Source organism: Pseudopipra pipra, chromosome 1 (assembly GCF_036250125.1).
Source record: "Pseudopipra pipra isolate bDixPip1 chromosome 1, bDixPip1.hap1, whole genome shotgun sequence".
Lineage (NCBI taxonomy): Eukaryota > Metazoa > Chordata > Aves > Passeriformes > Pipridae > Pseudopipra > Pseudopipra pipra.
In genome coordinates this window covers 109,181,941-109,203,342 of record NC_087549.1, presented here as the reverse complement: position 1 = coordinate 109,203,342, position 21,402 = coordinate 109,181,941, and the positions used below count along the sequence as shown (strand labels likewise).

The 21,402-nt window shown below is 40.4% G+C and overlaps 2 protein-coding genes across 3 annotated transcripts in view; one reads left to right on the top strand and one right to left on the bottom strand.

Annotated features, from left to right (window-relative positions):
- Positions 1 to 40: 40 nt before the first annotated feature.
- LZTFL1 (leucine zipper transcription factor like 1) lies at positions 41 to 15,491 on the bottom strand. Of its 2 annotated transcripts, none has more exons than XM_064670660.1 (10): positions 15,370 to 15,491; positions 8,680 to 8,804; positions 8,017 to 8,211; positions 7,433 to 7,493; positions 6,520 to 6,588; positions 5,108 to 5,173; positions 4,911 to 4,988; positions 2,175 to 2,348; positions 1,586 to 1,689; positions 41 to 1,013 (listed from the first exon to the last, which is right to left on the bottom strand). In XM_064670660.1, the coding sequence occupies exons 2-10, from the start codon at positions 8,754 to 8,756 to the stop codon at positions 995 to 997; spliced, it is 843 nt and encodes a 280-aa protein (XP_064526730.1). In that variant the 5' UTR covers positions 8,757 to 8,804; positions 15,370 to 15,491; the 3' UTR covers positions 41 to 994. The 2 variants fall into 2 exon arrangements, with proteins under 2 accessions (XP_064526730.1, XP_064526720.1); XM_064670650.1 differs by lacking the exon at positions 15,370 to 15,491 and adding an exon at positions 10,779 to 10,889.
- A 77-nt stretch (positions 15,492 to 15,568) lies between these two features.
- The window catches only part of AVL9 (AVL9 cell migration associated), a 41,662-nt gene continuing 35,828 nt past the window's right edge, over positions 15,569 to 21,402 (top strand). Inside the window, exon 1 of the mRNA XM_064670433.1 lies at positions 15,569 to 15,745. Within this exon, the coding sequence (XP_064526503.1) occupies positions 15,680 to 15,745 (66 nt within the window). The 5' untranslated portion in view covers positions 15,569 to 15,679. The remainder of the gene's footprint in view (positions 15,746 to 21,402) is intronic.

Sequence of the window (21,402 nt, the reverse complement as noted above, 5' to 3'; positions counted from 1 at the left end):
AAACATTCCTATTAAAAAACCCAGCTCCTTAAAGATTAAATGTTTGAAAACAGAATAGTTTTATTTGGAGTAAAATACAACATACACATGAACAGGGACAGATGAACAAGTAGAATGCACCAACAATAGGCTGACAAATAAATGCAAGGAAAAGAATTACAAGTAGAAGACTCGAGAGAAGTAAGCTGTTTTCTGATGAGGTTACATCAAGAAAGGAGATGAAAATATCTAAAATAACTTATTTCTCAAAAAAGTTTCTCCATTAACTTTCCTATGAGTTTTCAGATTATCATCTCAATGCTAAGAATACTGGCAAAATCAGAATCTGTCTTTTGATATTCAAATTTGTTTCAAATCAATTCAAGTTAAAAAGCATAACTTCAATTAGTGGCTTTATTTGACAGCTTCAGCTATAAAGCATATTTACCTCCCTAGCTCATGAACATCCTCCAGAAAAATGCTACTGACCACATTTTGCTGAGGTATGACATGTCCAGTGTGAAGTAACATTATAGAATCTGTGAGTTTCTTTTTTTTTTCTTCCTGCTTTTTACTTTCACTGATGTAATTTTTACATATAATGCTACTTCATAAGTACACTAACTACACAAAAGTAACAACTGGAATTTCCACTTCAGAGACATGAAAATCCCTAATGCTCTTTTTTTTCCCTTTTTTTCTTTTCTTAACAAAAATAAACTCCTTTCTTTGTAGGGAATGTTCTCAGTTCTTCAGTAAGATCCTGTTAGCTGTTTCTCAAGAAATGTTGATGGCTAAGAATTAAAAACATGACTGCAGAAACTAATACCTATAAATTGTAGGTTTACAAGGAAGTAAGGTAGGAGTTTCAGTGTGTTATTAGTATTAATAAAGAGTTATTTTCATCATTAGAAGCAAAAAATATACCATTCAAAACAAAGATTTTTGAAATATAATACCAGTCTACATTTTGGTTCCATGGCAGCTTTTGCTACATCAGATGTTTTTTGGTATTTCAGTCCTCTGATTCATATCTGAGGATTAAAAAAGATAAATAGAAAAATAATTAAAACAGAGCAGAAAATACCCTAGAGTCATTTTGCCTCTAAAGAAAAAATGAAACCCAAGTAATAAATTGCACTCAGTAGTGACACATTTCTGTCAAGAATCACTGTATGACTTAGGGCACAGAGAAATGCATATACTTTTTAGACTATTTTCTCCTTTAAAAACTGGCCAGTTTACCAAATATTAGAATGAAGGAATGACCTACCCACAAATCCAAACAATTGCCAAAGCATCTGGAATATGTGCCATCTGTATCTCTCTGTGTAGTGCCCAAGGGCTTATCCACCACACACATGAATATCCTGTAACCTCTCCATACTAAATTCTCTCATTACTTCCTACATGGTAGCTGCTCTTGCACAGACCAGTCCTATTCACTTAACATCCACTGAAAGGACTGGCTTGTCAAAAATCAGGGAACAGACTACTAAAAATTCCTTTTAAGGGAAAATTTATAGACTGTTTACAAGACAAAATGGGAACAGAACGTGGATGCAGAACAAGGATCCTGTTTGGACAGACAGGATAGATCACTTACTTGGAAAGCCTTCTACGCAGATCCTTTATCTGTTCATTCTTCTTTGTGAGAATCTCCTTCATGTTGCGATAGGCAGCTGTTTGCTGAAATTTCTTCTCCAGTTCCTACATAATAACAGCATCAACATATTATGTACATATTATGAAGACCAAACTAAAATATTTAAAAAAAAAACCTATTGCTTTTCCTCCTCAAGTTTCAGAATAGTAGTTTCTGTAACTTATTCAAATTTAGATTAAGTCAGCTGGTAAATTCAAATGAGATTACTGGGACAGACAGAGAAACACAAACTTTATTTTCTGATGAAATTAGGCTAAAAGTCTTCTCAAGGCTGGGAATACATTTTTCATTTCAAACTTTCTATGCAGACAAATGGGCAATATTTAAGTATTCGTCTAGTTATAATCATGTAGTTAGTTGTGGGTTTGCTATTTTACTTATAACATGCTTTTCCACTGAAATAACAAAAATACACAGGCAACAGTGTGGCCTGGTAAACTCTGCATCCTGTAGTGTGTGCTTGTTAAATTACTAGTCAGTTAAAATGTGAGTAAGGATCACATCTTTACACTACAAAAAAAATGCTAACCTTTTCAGCTGCAGATAGCTGATCCTGAACCTTAAGCAAGTCATGTTTTGTTGTCACCAAGTCCTCTTCCAAGAATTTTTGGTTTGCAGTAGTGTCATTCAAAGTCTTCTCAAACTGGGATTTCAAAGCTGCCACTTTATTCTCCAGTTCAGTGATATCCTGGTTTGCATTAGTCTTCAATGGAAGAAATATTTAAAATATGTCAAATGCAAGAGAAGAAATATTTTAAATTTCAAGTGCAAAATTCCACACAAAGTAGGTACATCTTAATTTTTAATAAATATGTTCATGTTATTCCTTTAAAGCCTAAATTAGTGTTTTAACTAAAAAAAATGTTACTGCAGTGGCTGATTTATAACTGTAAAAAATTTTTAATAAATGCATTTTAAAGATGTTTGGAATGTCTTCTGCCAAGTTGAGATTTCAAGTTTTTGTACTTTGCTTCTTTAGGAATTAGGTGCAGCCACAGGATAAAGCATATTATAAGAAGTTATTTACCATACAGAAATAGTAAATTAACATTTAAGATCTGAATGTCTACACTACAATGTATTTTTGAAGCATTTCAAAAGCCCTTAGTGTAGTAGAGGTAGGAAAGGCTGGAAGTGTTAAGGCTCATACTCTCAGTCAGGTATGAATATTGTACTATTCTTAGATGTCTTACACAGTTGCTTATGAAGCAACTTTCCTGTTTTCTTGTGAGAAGAAATAACTCAAACTCTTTGGGAGTTCAGTTTCGGGTAACAAAACATTATAATCATGTAACGGATTTTTATTAAAAAGAAAAAACAAATGCAAAACCCTCTCAGGTTTGAAAGCTCAATTTCAAACTCAGAAGTATAATGACTCAGGATGAGGCTGAACCAGCAGCACCTTAAAAAGAACAAAAACCTAAAACTAAGGAAGCTCTGTTCCTTCTTCTATGTGGAAGGTAAGATTTGAGAACAGGAACACACTTCATAATAGTACCTGTATAGAAGAAAAGTTTATTTTGAATTTTGAGACAGAATCCAAGTCTGCAATGCTGAAAAGCATTACATTTTGTGTGTTTCAAATCAGAATAGACAGTTGCCATTTTTCTAAATGAGGACATAAGTCAATTATGCAAAAATTCTAAACTCTCAAGTTAAATTGTTCCAATGGAGCAGTTACTCCCAAACTGTGACTCAAACTTCATGTGTGGGGCCATCTATTAACTATTAGTAAAAAAAATAAAATCAATGTGCTGAGTTGGTCCTTAAGAACTGTTGTGGTTTGGCAGCCATTTATTTGTCCAAAGAGTTTAAAAACTTCCGCTTATTGAGCAACTGGGTTTATATGATCTTAATGACATCCATCCTAAAAAATATGGAGTGAAATCACAAAAAATTCCACATTTTCTCCAACAACTAATACGGATAATACTGTAATTGCTTAAATCATGTAGAACATTTCAGCACTATATCCATTAGCTAGTTGCAACAACATATATATGCCTGTAAATAGAAAATGTAAAAGCTGGAGAAGAAAGTGACAGATTACAGAGAGCAAATTAGGACATGAAAGCTGAAGATAGTCAGCAGCCCTGACACTGAGGCCAATTCATTTTTAACAAGAAAAGCAGGATGAGGTTTGATTCCAATCTTTTAAAACTACAAACAGTATTATCCAGGATTTAATACACCCCTTTAATATTTTAAACCTTTAATAATTTAAGGCTTAACTAAACAGAGAAAGAAAATATTTGTCATGATTGATAAATCAAGTTCCCTATTAAATAATATTATTGAATACAGATTTTGAAAGTTATTAAGTAAATTTATAACATATTGAGAGAGCCAAGTACATACCATAAACCAGTTAGAAAGCAAAATAAAAAGAAATCAGGATTAAAATATGAAACTTAAAAGAGAAATGTTTTATGATACTGAACCTCACTTCAAATCTGTAAATACTGGAGGAGTTTTAAAGTTAATTTCTCAAAATAATAGGATTAAAGTGTAATAATTTTCTTTCAAGTCTGAACAGAACGTTTGAAATTTAAGAAACAATCACACATGAACAAACTTTAGAAAATTCTAATTATTGACAAAATAAAGGTATAAACTTGAAAAAATACTAAGGTAACCTGAACAGACTTATTTGTGTCAACGTGACTTCAGGCTTTTTACATTTTATTTCTGCAGCAGCAACTTGCTGGGTTTGAATCATTTATAAAAAAGATTAAGAATCTCAAGTAGTAAAAATAAATCATGAACCGTTTTTAACAGTATGCTGATATGTGCAGAACCACATAAAATCATATAAGCAGCAAGTTTGCTTGTCCATGTCAACATTAGGTGTGACAAACGCTTGAAAAAATTAGTGTTTTACTGTTGCTGTAAAACCAGGTTAGACATCATTCTTTCATCAGTAAACATCAAGAAATAGACATAAATTTGTGTCTGTTAATGCAAATATCAACCCTGAGAATATGAATTCTGGAATACTACTTCCTGACAGTACCTGGAATAACACTTTCTAACAATAATTTATCATGGTTTATGTGACACAAAATACGTGTCATAACATCAACTAATGTTATGGGTTATCTCCTGACTGAAAGACCAACAGGAACAGACAGTGTCAGCAGGAACACAACAAAACTAACTTGAACTTTTGCATTTGCCCGAAAAGAAACACACCATACAGAACAACATTTTGGATGTATTGGCAACAGTTGTGTTAAACAGAGGGAGATATCTTAACTGTATTTACCTTCTGATCTCCTTGGATCATCTGTAAATCCCTCAGTGACTTCTCTAGCTTGGACTTCTCATCTAGGGCAGCTGTAGCCTGCAACACATTGAAAATTCAAAACCTCAGAAACATAAGAATAATAACCATGGGATTCTTATTCAGATATTTTTAAATATGTAAACAGCATTAAGTATCCAAGCTTACAGTGAATTTACCTGTGTTTCTATAGTCTTGAGTCTGGTCTTCAATTTTTCATTTTCTTCTTGGAGACGAGCAACTGTCTTTGGGTTAATGAACAAGAAAAAAGTCTGTGAACACTCTTGTGCTATTTCAAATTTTCCAAATGTTTCAGGGAAGAAAATACACTTCATAACTTAGGAAAGCAAAGAAGATCTTATAAATGCTTATAAAAATGGCCTCCATAAGAAATCAGTAATTCATTGCTTTATTCTGTTTTCTGCCTCAGTCAGCAAGCAATTTAAGTCTTCAATTCTATTGTAATGTATAGGACCATTCACTCAAATCTGGTACATGCTTTACTGAATTGAGATTATTGGGCTCAGCATCTTCTTAGTATCAAGATACATGATTAAATATTGTATGTTCAGAGATCTAAATTTCATTGCTGCTCATCATTTGTATTTTCAATCAACAAAAACTTTATTCATAGTTCCTGTTCAAAGGAGACAAATACCAGGCTACTGAATATCATGTTCTCTGCCACAGGAAATAACCATGTTTTATCAGCGTAAATTTACCATTTGAATTATTTGGGGAAAAAAAAGAGAAAAAGACATCAGATGTAAATATTCAACAAAAACTGTTATGAAACAGATTTTGAAATTATTTTTGATAGAGAACTACATTGATCTACAAGTAAAATAGAAGTCTGAATTCTTGAATGCTTTAATTATCGTAATGAGTAAAAACAATTTGATTCAGACGCTGTATTTGACACATCATTTTGGCAGTGCAGGCCAGAAGACAGAAAACACAGCTCCTTGCTAATTATCTTGACTGCCCATAACTTAAAAGTGTACTGTAAGAAGTGTGGCATTTTAGAAAAGTTCAGTTGAATTGAGTTCAACCCATTCATAACATTAAGTACTAGAAACTGTTTCCTAATTCTGAAAATGTTTAGAAGTGAGAAATCAGACATTTTTAAAGTCAGTAAATTCCAAATTCTCTAAGTGCCTGTTTCTTCAGGATGAATTTAGCCAACTTACCAAAAAAAAAAAAAAAAAGAATGGATGCAATAAGATTGTCTGCAAGGGATACAGAAAATGTTCAATAACCTAATCATTTCAGCCAGTTACATATTTTAATTTACTTCCTTGTTGAAAAGCCAGCTAGCTGCATGGAACTAATTTACTAATTTACTAATTCCATTAAATGAAAAAATAAACAATTTCAAAGCCCAAAATGTCTTTGCAAAGGAAGGCTCAATATTGCAATACATGTTAGAGACCATAACCACACATTACATGTCAGATGTTTTACAACATTTATTAATTCACTAGCATTTTCCTTTACCTTCTGGGATATATTACCATGATGTCTATATAGTGACAGACCATTACAGAAATATGGTCATTGACCACAACTGCATGAACAGACAAGTTCTTACCTTGTTTAGCAGCTCTGTCCCACCTTCATTTAATGGAGCCAGTTTTGGTTTAACGGGATCTGCAGTGGGCTAAAGAAATAATAAAGGTGAAAAAATTAAATTATACAGATCTCTGGGAGGGAGAAAGGTACTCCTATAGTCTGTAAAATAATTATTGACAGTCAATTCAGCTTTCTTTTGTAAAGTAAATGAATGACCTTTCATTTCAAGTTCATTTTTTTACTGGTTTCTTGGCTCCTAAGTTATATACTCATTTTGAGCTTAAGTTAAACAAAAGTACTGCACAGAGACATAGAAGGATTCCAAACTTGATTTTACAGAAGACTAACAATGCTGCAGCAATCAAAAGACAAAGGAATATGGAAAACAGAAAAAATATTTAAGTGACTATAATAGTAAAACATATTTACAACGATACAAATTTTCTCCTTTTAAGTATCAAAAATAATATATATTAACTAAATACACCTTTACACTACAAACCAAATAAGATGCAGCCATAACCATGCAAGATAAGCTAAAGTGATATCTGTATTGTGCAATGTTTTCAGCTATGACGCCAAAACGGGACACGCAAATGTCCCAGTCTTACCCCAGCTGCCAGGGGAAGGGAACCCAGGAGCAGATGCTTTAACACATCCCTGGTCTGGCTGACCTTGGGGTGAGGTATATGAGGCATGTCCTGGATGTGCAGAAACTGCACTCTGGAAACAGCCAAGGCAATTCAGAGTGAGCCTTGGTGCCAAACTTCAAATGTGACTTTTTGGAGACTTTCAAAGACTGTTTAGAGAAAAAGGGTGGTGTTTTGGTTTTGCTTTTCTCCCTTAAGCACCGAGTCAGTACTAGGCATTTTAAACATCTGTCGCAACTCCACATGACATTTGATTAGTATTTGATTAAAATAAAACTCTACCTTTTTGTTTGAAGATGTAAATTCTGACTTTTCAAACTCAGCAACTTGTTCCAATAATTCTCTTGAAAAGAAAAATAAAGAGGCATTCATTTACTGCAGAAAAATAAAGGAAGGCATCCATTTACTAAGAGCTATGCTATGAAACACATTTTACCAGGTTGATGCTATGCTTTTTATTGCATGTAAGATTCTTTTTAGAAGTACAGAATGAAGTCCTAAGCAAATACCACAAACACAACAGATCATGTCATGCAATGGTATGGTATATGCATTAGAACTGTAAAATTCTTGATTCATCCTTGATTAAAATCTAATCAAACCCGACAAAAGGTTTTTTATTCAAATCCAATCACCTCCCCTTACCTGCCCTTAATTCAAGTAAGAATATTACCATGAAAAACATCTTGCTGACAAGTTTGAAATTATTTTTGTATCTTGCTACTTTACAGATGGAAGCCTTGAAACTCTCACTGATACAACACTAAAAGAATAGATTCCAATGGTTAGGAAAAGAATGCAAATAGTCAACACTTTGCAGCTTTTTTATTATTGAAAGGCACTCTGTACAGTCCAATAGATGTTACCGATTCTCCAAGTCAGAGACGTCTGTCTGTAACTTAAGGTACCATTTCTCAGCCTGTGAAAAGAGCTGCCGCAGAAGTAAAACGTTGGTGTAAGTTGTATTTATGAGCTCCGACTCCACTTCACTGTGTACGACACTCTGCAGTCCATCCAGCATGTCTGTCACCTCATCAACTGTGAAGGTCTCTTCAACAAGTCTAAACAGAGTAGTTAATATGAGTCACATATAATAAAGGTAACAATTTTCCATATTTATGAGATCTCACTACACAGGTACCACTCACATAATGTAAGATCCTCCTAAAAACATCCACTGTCAGTAGTTATTAGATGACCACAGGACTACTAACTGGTTATTGTGTTTGAATTTTCTCTTTAAATCATCACAATCACAAACACTAATTCAGCTAGCCTTGCATTAAATTTAGACATCAGAAGCAAGATATAAAGCAATGTCATGTTGTCAATATCTATGTTAATTCTTAAGAACGTGAACAACTTAGTTTTAAAAGCACTTGACTTTTAACTTTCAGAAAATTATTGGTTCTTCCCCAGTAAGAACATACAAATTGAAATGGAGAAAAGTTGCCCCATGAAGTGTTCAAATGCACCACTGCTGCTAGCATATTTGGTTTATTCTTGCTCAGAACCACCCCACACAGTACCTGCTGTCCTTAAGGTCCTGAAAACAAGAATCCACTGTTTTGAGACACAGGCCACGCTTGAAGCGAGCGAAGCGCATGTAGCTGATCACTTCATTCTGGTGGTGCTCATTAAGGCCCAGCTCTGCCTGCAGGTGAGGATAAAAGCACAAACATACACTAAGCAAAAAGGAGCATAAGTTTTGCTCTGACTAGTATTGCCTTCTGACTGGTTTCTGTGATTGCTTTCACAGGGTTATCATGTTCACTATCATGTTAAAAACCAACTATATTTTCATATGTGTAACCCCCATACACCTCACATAAGTGCTCTCCCCTTAAAACCACCAGTGCTTGGAAGTAAGAGCTCAAGTGACTAGTAGCCTCAAAAAAGTCACAGAAAATCTAAAACAGAAGCAGAGTATCAGAATCAGAAGGACCATGGAGGAAGCTCTTGGATAAGTTTGTACTACATGTACATATGTATAATGTAGCTGAATGATGTATCTTTCATAGATGTACTACCAAAAAAACCCAAAACAAAACCACAGGAAAGTATGCTATGTTTCTTTGTTAGTTTATTTGTAGAAACTTTTCATATAATTACAGAATCATAGAATGGTTTCTGTTGGGAAGGGACCTTAAAGATCATCTAGTTCCAAATCCCCCTGCCATGGGCAGGGACACCTTCCGCTAGACCAGGTTGCTCAGAGCCCCATCCAGCCTGGCCTTGAACACTCCCAGGGATGGGGCACCCACAACTTCTCTGGGCAACCTGTTCCAGTGCCTCACCACTCTCACAGAAAATAAATTCTTCCACGTATCTAATCTAAACCTACTCTCAGTTTGAAGCCACTCCACTACAGTTCCTGATGAAGACACCCTCTCCAGCTTCCTCGTAGGCCCCCTTCAGATACTGGAAGGTTGCTGTGAGGTTTCCATACAACATTCTCTTCTCCAGACTGAACAGCCCAAACTTTCTCAGCCTGTCTTTGTAGGGGATGTGTTCAAGTCTTCTTGTCAACTTTGTGGCCCTCTGCACAACTTACTACAACAGTTCCATGTCCTGCTTATGTTGGGGGCACCAGAACTGTACACAGTGCTCTGGGTGGGGTCTCACGACAGCAGAATAGAGAGGAGAATGACTTCCCTTTACCTGCTGGTTGTGCTCCTTTTTATATAGGAGATCTTAAGTGATAATCTGAATTTGTTTCTCAACAGCCCGTTGCCCAGAAACAAATGCTCCCAGGGCAAATTAAGAAGGAAGCAATTTCAGCTGTGGCTGACTAGCCCTTCTACACGCGCCTCAATTTCCAAGGGAGGACTGCTGGTATGGCCAATTACACTGGAATCACCATTGCTCATGCAGGTAGCACAAGTCACAAGGAGGTACAATGGGGCACGAATGGGAGTTTATCCCCTCATTCCCTGGAGAGCTGATGCAACCAAAGGCGAGTCCGCTTCACTTACTTCGGTGTACTTGGTCAGTATGGCTGTTGCTGGGGAGGGACAAAAATGTAGCAAGTCACACAAAACAGTTAACCTGATCACCCTGTCCTCAGTAACCCACCTGTGCAGGTGAGCTCCAGTGACAACGCAGTACTGGGATACCTGGATGGACAGTCAGTAATCTGAGCACAGATCTCGACTGCCCGGGAATTAAAGGCCGAGGAAGCAGCAACAGCAGTAAACAAAACCAGCTCTCACAGTGTGGCTGCAAGCCCGATGTCGCCCACAGTCCTACACCTTGGAATTGAGGGATCATATGGAAAGCTAAGTTAATGTTCTCTTTGCTGTTGCTGGGGGTTTTTTAGGTGAAGAGCTTTTATTTATTACAGACAGAAAGGAACTTAAACGAGTAAACAGACACATAAGCACAGGCCACTCGTGATCTCCAAGTCAGCCACGCCGATACGCGGTTAAGCCACCGAGGCACCTCATCCCGCAAAAAAAACCGAGCCCCAGGAGTCTCCGCAGGGATGTCACGGATGCCCGGGAGGGCACGCGGCGGCCGCAGCCCCCTGGAGCAGCTCCCGCATGAGGACGGGCCGCCCCCACGCCCGCAGGTGTACCTGGATGAGCAGGGAATGCCGGGGGCGGCGGCAGCCCCGTCCCGTACTCACCATGGCGGCGGCTCCGACGGCGCTCGGATGGTTCGGGCCCAGGCGTTGCCATGGAGACCGAAAGCCTCGCGAGCGCCTTCGGCGCGCCCCGATTGGCGGTGGCGCGCCCACGTGACCCGCGCGGCGATTCCCGGCAAATAAAGGAGCTGGGGTGTTTTCCTTGGCGTTTGGATTTGGGATGTGCTCGGGTCGTGACGGGCAATATTCCACGTTTGTTTACACCACCTAAGATTTTTTTTTTCCCAAAGGCTTCTTTGCTAAACACGGATTTTTGCAAAGCATTAGCATGGAATTAATCCCGCTAAAGTCGGCAGGACAGCCCAGAACAGTTTGGGTTTTAAGGGACCTTAAAGATCATCCAGTCCCAAGTGCCCCTGGGCAGGGACACCTCTCACTAGCCCCGGTTACTCTGAGCCCCATCCAACCTAGCACTGAACATTCCCACAGATGGTGTCAGCAAAGTGTCGCAAAAAAAACCAACTCTCTAACGCTGACTTTAAACTCCTGACTCCTCTGGTTTTAAGTTCTTTAATCCCACAGCCATGGTGTCAACTATTTTTTTACACGTTGTTTTCTAATCAACAGCCCTATTTGGTTTGCTTGCACGTGGAGCCATGGAGTGGACTGACAGGTATCCAGTACAGGTTACTGGAGCCCAGGGCTCACAGCAAACAAGGGAACACACTAAACAGTCTTGGCACACCTCAAGGGACTTCCAATCAAGTTTGCTCTGTACATAAGGAAAAACATTAGGGCTTTTTAGTTTGGTTTAGAGGGATTTATTTGTGGGCTTTTTGTTTCTCTTTATCTGCTACCTCATATCTCACCTGCTTAGAGCAACAAAATCCCAACTACTGCATCGTTTATTTTACTAATTTATTTTCATGTTCTTCCACATCCGTCTTTTCTAGCGCTTGCCTTGCTTTATTGCACTCAGAGACAGAATAGAAAACTCCATTCAGCAACATGGGCTAGCACAAAATAGCCCTCACTCACTCACAGATGAGTTGCAGATAAATGACTGACAGATCGAGAAGCAGCAAGCTGGAAAAAGGCAGTTTGGAACATACACAGGCAGGAGCGCTGCTGTACCTGGGCAGCTGTTTCCATCCACACACTTTCTGGAGCAGAGTGGCCCCAGGGGAAAACTGCCCTTCTTCCGCAATTTAAGAGGAAAAAATGGGATCCATTTTCACACCGTTAGAATGCAATTGGCATTACCCAACATTATATTTGTCTTACTGACTACAGCCTTCAGTGCATTTTCATTAACTAATGGCCCTAAAAGCAGCAGTGACTAATTTAGGATTAACAGAAGATTTTGAGTAGGCAGCTGTATTAGTGGCATATCTAACCTGATTTCTATTTACTTCAGATGCAATCAGGAGCAACTGACACGACTTCCATCAAAATCGAGCAGCCTGGATCAGCTCTTGAGACAGACAGGCCTGACTCCTTCCAAGTCTGTCCTCAGTAAACACCACAAGTCACAGGTGCAGCCTACATTCAACAGAAGAGACTCAGGACGTGTTTGCAGGAGGCCCTAGACCATGTGACTCCCGAGGGAAGGGCATCCAGGTCTGGCCTCAGAATTGAAAAGGACATCCCTGTGGCAATCAAGGGACTGTAGAAAGACAGATCGTATGCACAAAAGGTTGTTCCCGAGTGTAGGCAGCATTACAGTTGTTGAAGGTGGACTGAAAGACACAGCAGAAGCTGTGCTATGCCTTGTTAGCTTGCACCTCTTTGTCCCATGTTCCATCACACAGTATGTGCTGGCAGCAGCACTTCTTCAGGTTCCTCAGCAAGCTGTGCAGAAAAAGGAGTAATAGAGTATTTGTGTGGGAAGATGAGTCAAGATCCAAGACCAATGTTTCGGTCATCCAAATTTAAGCCTTTTCAAAGTTGCAGGAGAAGACACATTGCATTTGTGCCTGCAAACCTCCCCAACAATCTAACCTCCACTTTTTTGCCTGCACGGTTGAGAGTTCTATCAATGCCATGAGAATGACAGCATCATCCCCACTGAATCAAATGCATTACTTCCTTGGGGAAGCCTGTTTGGATCCCCGCCTATGTCATGGTGCCCTAATGCAACTAAATGCACAACTCAAATAACATTTGGTCTTGTTGACTTAAAAAAAAAAAAAAAAGATTATTTTATTTTCTAGGGGAATTATAGCATCCACAAGGCTTTCAAAGAGCACTAAAACTGCATTCCAAATGGAACAAAGCAGGATGAGAGAGAAGTTCCACAAAACCTGAGATGCAAGAAGAGACCCATCTTCTAACTAATCACCTTGAAACAGTTGATCATATCCCAACTGGTGAGAAGTTCACAAAAAGTGAATTTCAGCCTGCGAACAGCATGAATAACTCAAAGAACCACTTGTCCAAATGCTGCAAGAGCAGGGAGAAAAGTCAGTCACTCGAGTGTCCTTGCAGACTGTACTGCTGCTAGTACATGGCAAGTTTCTGAGGCACCAGGCTGGAATGCTGCAGGAACACGCTCCCTTCACTGAGAACACCTCCGTGTCACTGGTGTGCGGCTCATTTCTGCATGATGGCTGAGCATATTTCACATAATCGAAAATTTTGGCTTTGTAAAATGTTTTCCCATTTTTAATGTTGTGGGAGGTTCATTAAATTTATGTCCAATCAATTGTTTTGTAGTCTTTTCTCTTTTGTATTTCTTTTACAGGAGTTTCCAAGTGAGAGATCATAATCCCAACCACTGTTATGAACCTTACTGCATAGAAATAGTTTTTTCTAAAATTTGGGATAAGAGCTTAAAAAAAAAATCTACTGCAAACACCAAGTGAGATTACCATCTAGAATAAATTATTTTTCAAACCTCAAATCCATGCCAAGGTTTAATTTATGCTTTTCTTCAACAGAAATCCAAGGACATGCTTGTCTCCACAAATTCACAGTTTTGTTCTTTAGAAAGCCGGGCTATACCTAACAAATCAGAGCTATCAGCTACCATGGGCACTGCTTATGTCTGGTGGTACTTCCAGACATAAACTATCATACTGCCAAGGAAAGGCTTATCCATCTCTACAAATATCATTGCACATAAGCCAAGTTGAGAACTTTGCATTACTGGTATGCATTGAAGAATGACTAACAAATTATGATTACTACTGTAATAACACCACAGCTGGTGCTTCTTAAGCAAAATATTACCTATAAGTAACAGAAGACCTGTAGGGCTGAGTTGTCATTGCTATTTGTTAGCTATGCACAGAGAAAGAAAATTCCTTCAGGGAGATCTGACTGAGACTCTTCCAAAAGCTTCTGTTTCATAGCAGCTCTCACTTTCCTTTCTTCCTCATAAATACACACAATGTGAGCTGTGAAAACAACATAGATGATGTCAACTAGTTAGTTTTCCTAGACCAGACTGATGTTGTCAGTTTAACATTTTTATTGCTTTAGCAGGAAAGAGAATTTCAAGTAAAAAAAAAATTCTAGTAATCTACTCAGAGAAGCCATTATCCAGTAGTATCACTGAGATGCCTCTGTAATGCATAATCCGTATCAGTAACAGTGATGCCACACTGCACTTTCCTGAATGAATTGAGAATGAACCATAAACACTCCTATGTATCTTCTTGGGGATATCTCATTACTGCAGGAGATAATGGCCAATATTGCATACATTTTTCTTTTTTTTTGAAATTATACTAAACAGTCAGTTACAGGCTAAAACTAGTAAGAAATCATTCCCTTGCTAGGATTGTTCCTCGTAGCTTCTCCTGTGTTCCCTGCAGTATAGTTTTTCTGTAACAGCACTTCTGTTGGAGCTGTGAAACAATATGTAATTACATGCTTTATTGTTACAATTCAAGCCTCTGGGTACCATGTTAGTGATGAGATTTTCTTTAAGCACTATTCTTTTATAGTTCTTTCAAAAAGATTATCTTCCTCCAATTTCCACAGAGAATCTTAATTATTAAGAATAGGGCCTCTGCCAAATGCTGTTGATTCAAGCAGACAGAATTGAATCATAACAAAGATTAAAGAGGGAGCATGGTCTGAGTGCCGTAACATACAGATTTTTTAATTTTTTAAATTTGCCTGTGCTCTTGGACAATTCTTTGAACTGTCTTCTTTCTAGGGTCTCCTAACATGTTTAGAGAATCATAGAATCGTAAATGTTGTAAGAGACCTTTGAGATCATCCAGTCCAACCATCCACCCAGCATCACCACTGTAACCCCTAAAGCACTAAACCACATCACCCAGAGCCTGATCCAGACACCTCATAAACACCTCCAGGGAAGGTGACTCCACCACCTCCTTGGGCAACGGGTTCCAATGCCTGACCACCCTAACAGTGAAAATTCTTTTTCTAACATTTAATTTGAATCTCGCCTGTCTTGGTTTAAGGCCATTTCTCTTGTCCTCTCACTGCAGGAACAGCAGAAGAGACCGGCCCCCACCTCACCACAACCTCCTCTCAGATAGTTGTAGAGAGCGATGAGGTCCCCCCCCCCCGACCCTCTTTTTCTCAGAGGATTAGCAGCAAAACAGTGCTAAGAGAAGCAGCCTTGATTTTTTCTCATTTTTAACCTTCAGCAACCAACCTGACTAAACTGTACTGAAACAACCCCAGACTCCGCTTTAGGCTGCCATTAACCTGCACGGCCTACAGGTTGGCCTCGCCGATCTCGAAGGTCCTTTCCGACCTAACTAATTCAGTGACTCCGTGACCCCACGCCGGCGGGGCGGTGAGGGACGGGCGGAGGGCGGTGCCGCCCGCCATTCCCGCCCTGCCGGGGCCGGGCGGTGCGGAAGCGCAGGCGGCCGGGGCTGCGTCCCTGCCGGACCCCGGGAGGCGGAGCGAGAGCCCGGGCACGGCGGCATCCTCTGGCGAGGCCATCGCCGGGCTGCTCCATGGAGAAGCGGGGCCCGGTGCTGCACATCGTGGTGGTGGGCTTCCACCACAAGAAGGGCTGCCAGGTGAGTGAGGGGGCGCCTGGACTCCCGCCTCTCCCCTGCGCTCCTTCCTCCCGGCCCTCCCCCGCGCCGAGCGGCGCCTGCCCGCCTGCTGGAGCCCCTGCGGGAGGGGCGCGTCTGGCGGGGCCGGGGGGGCTTTGCTGTAGCTCAGGGGGCGGTACAGGAGGGGTTGGACGCCGGCAGGGGGTTCCCTCGGCCGGGCTGGGGCTGCCCGGCTGGGCCCGCCCCGGGCAGTTCGTGGTTATGGAGCTGGGTCCGTGCCCGCCCCCGCCCCGCCTCGGCGCTCCCGCCGGGAGCGAGAGCTCACCCCGCCGGCCCCCTGTTCTCCTGGGACTGCGGGGAGCGTGCTTAATGCACACAGACAGGCAGCTCTGAGACAACAAACAAACAAACGAATGGTGTTTTAATCCACCGTCTTGTCTTCCTGCCGGCTCAGCCGGGCAGCGCCGCGCTGAGCGCTCACAGATACATCTTGTACCAAACAGCCCCAGGGTACAAGTCCACCCTGGATTTAAGTTTTCATTGCTTGTCTCATCCCCTCTTTCATAAATACTTGACTGCTTCATGTGACCTGTAAGGTAGAAGGATTTTATGTTATGTATTTCACAGGTATTTTATGCTCTTATTTTATTTTTCTTAACCCTTGAAGCAGGAGATGCAGTTGCCCATCTGGCCTGCACGTGCAATTGCTTTGCTGTGACAAGGGCAGATGGATATAATGTTGGATTTCCAGTGAGTGTTTTTCCATGGAGCATTCTTAGTCTTTACCAAAATTGCCAAAACACTAATGAATGTGATGGTTATTCTTGATCTAACACGAACACATTCTATAAAAGGTAGCTAAGAAATTAATGCTTGAGTAAACAAAACAAGTGTAGCCTGGAAACGTGTAACAATTCCTCATGCCAGCGGAGGCTGTAGTGCAGTAACTCCTAGTATATGTTCTTCAATCTCTATTTCTGAAAGATGTGCATGATTTTGTAATGCATCCTTTCTCCTCAGGGTGTTTGGGGGCTGTTCACATATGGATGTTCACAGGATCAGTTCCTGTGAAGTAATTAGATCATCTAGTATGCAAGGTCTGTGATATTTATAAGACTTTCTTGTCAAAGACTGTTAGCGAATGAGCATTAACTGGGTGTCTGTAGGAGGAAGAGAATGTTTTTGCCCTCAACTTCTTGTTACCCTCTTGGAAAAGGCCTAGGGTGGAGACAAAAGCAGATATGGCTTTTGTTGCTTCTGTTCTCCTTTTGGGGTCTATATTTCTTTTCTTGTACATTAGGCAGTCTTGATGCAAAGAGGAAAAACAAGGAAAAAGAAACCCAAACTAAAAGAAAACAAACAACCCCCCAAACTATAAATTAGTAGCAGTGAATTTTATTTTGTTGCCAGTAAAATGTTTGTACAAGTACGTTTTGGGATGTTGTCAAAAATTGGGTTAGAATACCTCTGAACCAAAGTTTTCTCTAAGTATCTCAAGAAATTACCTGGAGAAGTTGGAGAGGATGGTAATTTAGGAAAGGGACAGGGTAGCTGTGTCACAGGAAGAAGAACTGCAGGAATGGAATGACAGTTGGTAGAACCACAAACAGCCAGACTTCCTAGGGGAAATCTGACCAGAAATCTGATGTTAAATATATTCTGCCTCTGACTTAGCAGATTTGTTACTGAACCATGGAAAACGTTTCCTGAAAGAACTGGAGGCAGGGAGCTGCGCAGCTATGGCATAATGAGTTTGACATCAGTAGTATGCAAGACTCTAGAGAATTTTTGAAGGAAAGAATTAATTAATAACATGACACTAAGTAGACTGAGTCCTATGTGCATTCGCTAAAGATAGATTGTGCCTGACTGACCTGCATCTTTTGTAAGAATAAGCGATTTAATTCTTTTATCTGTGAAAGGAATGGAGTAACTCTCATCTGCCAGAAACTTGATAACGGATCACATTATTTTTTTTAAGGTGGAGATACTGGCGAATTAGTGTAAGTGCTGGGACTTGGGTAAAGTGTAGCATGGAGAAGAGGAAGCAGAATAGATTTGAGTCAGAAGAGGAACTGTTAGCTTGAAAGGTGCTTGCAAGGGATGTTTCTCAAGACTGGTATTGTTTACACGATAAAATTGAAGTTTAATGAGCAAACTTGAGGAATCTATTATAAAGGAAGACTGAAATGTGCAACAGCTGGATGATAAGGAACGCTAGAATGATAGAAATGGGATGTATGATGAAGTTGTGCAATAGGAATAAATAATAATAGTATAAGCTTAGGAATTGACATGAGAAAACTTCTGGAAGAGAAAAGAGACCACATATGATCAAGGATAAGTCACAAAAGTGATGTGATTTGACGGAAAGAGTGACAATGGATGTAGTCCTATCATGTAAAAATATGTTTATTGATGTATACTAATTCTGATCCACGTTTCAGAACAATGAATGTGGATCTCTGTGTCACTTCCAGGATTGAATGAGATAGTCCTTGAGCTGCCTGTATTTGAGGAGAATATAGAAGAGCTTGACTAGGTAGGCTAACAAAATAGATTTAGAGGCTGTATTCACCTCTGTGAATACAGGAACATTCTTCCCTTTTCCTCTCCTGCCTCTTCACAACTGGAGAGCAGAGGCAGTTGTATGGTAAGCTGAAATGGGGAACTGAGGTGACCAAAAGCAAGCCTTGTTTTGGTGGGTTGCTTCTGAGGTGGTTAGTTCACAGATTCTGTTAAGTGGACAGCTGCAGAAGACAGGTACACTGGCACAAGGAGAAGACTGGCAAGGGGTTAGAAAAGAGTGTCTTGAAAGTGGCAGTCTGGGACTTCTCTTTTTCTTTGTTGTGTCTAGAATCATAGAATGGTTTGAGTTGTAAGGGACCTTAAAGATCATCTGGTTCCAGCCCTCCTGCGGCAGGGACACCTTCCACTAGACCAAGTTGCTCAGAACCCCATCCAGCCTGTCCTTGAACACTCCCAGGGATGGGGCACCCACAACTTCTCTGGGCAACCTGTTCCAGTGCCTCACCACCCTCACAGAAAAGAATTTCTTTGTGTATCTAACATCAATTTCTCCTCTTCAGTTTGAACCCATTTACTCCTTGTCCTGTCACTACAATTCTTGATGAAGAGTTCTTCTCCAGCTTCCCTGTAAGGCCCCCTTCAGATACTGGAAGGTTGCTGTGAGGTTTCCATGCAACATTCTCTTCTCCAGGCTGAACAGCCCAAACTTTCTCAGCCTGTCTTTGTAGAGGAGGTGCTCCAGTCTCCTTGTCAACTTTGTGGCCCTCCTCTGGACTTGCTACAACAGTTCCATGTCCTGCTTATGCTGGGGGCATCAGAACTGTATGCAGGCAGTACTCTAGGTGGGGTCTCATGAGAGCAGAGTAGAGAGGCAGAATCACCTCCTTTGCCCTGCTGGCCATGCTCCTTTTGATGCAGCCCAGGATTCAGTCAGCTTTCTGGACTGCAAGTGCACACTGCTGGCTTATGTTGAGGTTTTCATCAACCATCATCCCCAAGTCCTTCTCTGCAGGGCTACTCACAATAACCTTTGAAGTACTGATAATAGTCTTTGAAGTATTCATTGAAACTCTGCATTACATGCAGCTGTATTCCAAGAGGCTCTTGGAAAGCGAAAAATGAGGAGGAAAAACCAACCCTTTCATCTAAATGACAGTGTTGGCACAAGAGCAAGTGGGTACAAACCATCTGTGTGTGTGTTGCAGACCGCCTACGTGAAACCGCGAGGTGCAGAAAAGCAAAGGTCCACAGCAGCGCTCAAGCGGGCATCATTCAGAGTGAATGTGGGGAGCTCTAGATAGAGAGGCCGTAGAGCCAGCTTGCCTGTCCTAACAGGAACTGACCTAGTTTGCCTGAGAAGGCTCCTTTCGGTTTCTATTTCCATCTCTTTTTCTCTGTAGTCTTACTAGTAAATGCATGTTGAGTTAGGATTTTTGACAGGATTCTTGATGCTAGAACTTTCATTAGCTGACTTTCCCTCTGAGGCTTCATTACCTGAAATGTGCAGCTCTTCCTGTTGATTAATTTAAAGAATAAGAAACATTTAACCTACAGAGCAAAGACCTTGATGTACAGTTTGGAAATGTATCTTTTTCTTCCATAGACTTGAAAAACAATCCATATGCATTTTTTTCTGAAAGAGAAGGAAAGTCAGGGGAAATCTGTCTGTTTCTGTGAGCCTTTAGATTGAGAACACCAGAGTCATGATTGTTCCCCATGCTCCTTCCAGGGGCCTTCTGTTCTACTGGGGGTCTTTTTGCTGAAATGCAAGAGACAGTGAAGTTTTACCATTATTTAGTCTGGGGATGCAGTTTCCTGGGAAATCGTTAAAAGCTTGGGGTTGCCATTCACTGTCATGAAGGCTTTGTGCTGTCTGAAAGCAGCACTAAAACCTCTGAACACATTGGGAGGAGTTTTCTCTAGCAAGTAGGGAGTAAGCTTTTGGAGAGGCTGCAGGCTTTTGTTTGTTTACATGCTTGGGTTGCCATCCTGCTTCTTTGGGCCTCGTTGAACTGTGAATCCAACAAGATATTCAAAAAGTGCTGGTTACTGTCTCTCTTGGCCAAGGATTAGAGGGAGTTATGGCAGAGCTCAGAAAATGGGAGGAGAAACTTGGCTGCCAACTACTAGGTCCACCTAGTATTTGACATGCTTTCAACAGGTCCATTAAGGAAGGGAATGACAATTGGCAGGCACTGTGACTGGTTTCTTGCCTTTGTACAGACTGGCTGACTTATGGGAACCCTCCTCACTGAGTCATTAAGTAGTAAATGTCCTGCAGTGGGTGGAGGTCGTGGGCAGTATTCATTTGATCATGATTTTCATTCACCTGAAATGAAGTGACAAACATTGAAAATTGCTTTTCTGATCCCTCTTTGCTATGGATAAGAGGAATAGCCTCAGGAAAAAGGAACAGCAAACACAGACCTTCTTCATATGTAGTTTCTCCTACTCTTGTCCATTAATGTAAAACACGTGGTTTTGGTGTGGTAGGAGTTTCTACACTCTTCACAGGGCTCTACAGGACTGAAGGCACAAAAGCATTGAGGCATAAAGTGATAATAGGGGAAACCTGCTACAGAAATCGTGTTATGTGTTCTGGAGTATCTGTAGCTTCTCAGCTCATTACTTACTGATCCAGTAACTTACGAACAGGTTACTGGTCCAGCTGCCTGGCTCTTGTTATGTTCTGTTGATCTCCTGCTTCGGTATAGGGTGATAAGACTTGGATTTCAGGGCTGTTTGTGCCTTTCTTCTGGAGTGGCTGATAACAAATTCCTCAGTGTTTTTGAGGAACTGTAGTAGTGGGTGACTAGTGATTTCAGAGCAAATAAAGGGAAAGTGTTGTGGGGGTTTTTTTCAGAATCGTGAAATGCTTTCTCTCATTACAAGTGAGTGATAAAGCACTAAATTTTCCTTATAACATTTTAATTTTTGAAAGCATCAAATGGTGTGGAAAGTCCTTATCTACCTTAGAATAGAGTTCTTTAGCAAAATGTAAGCTGAACAGAGCTCAACTAGCAGATGCAAATTGTGTTGAAAAATATGGGGAAAGACCTTTGCTTATGGTGAAGGTAGAAGACTGAATGTCCTGAGATGCAGTTCTCCAGCAGTGATCATGTGTACCATGATCCTCGTTTGAGCTCTGT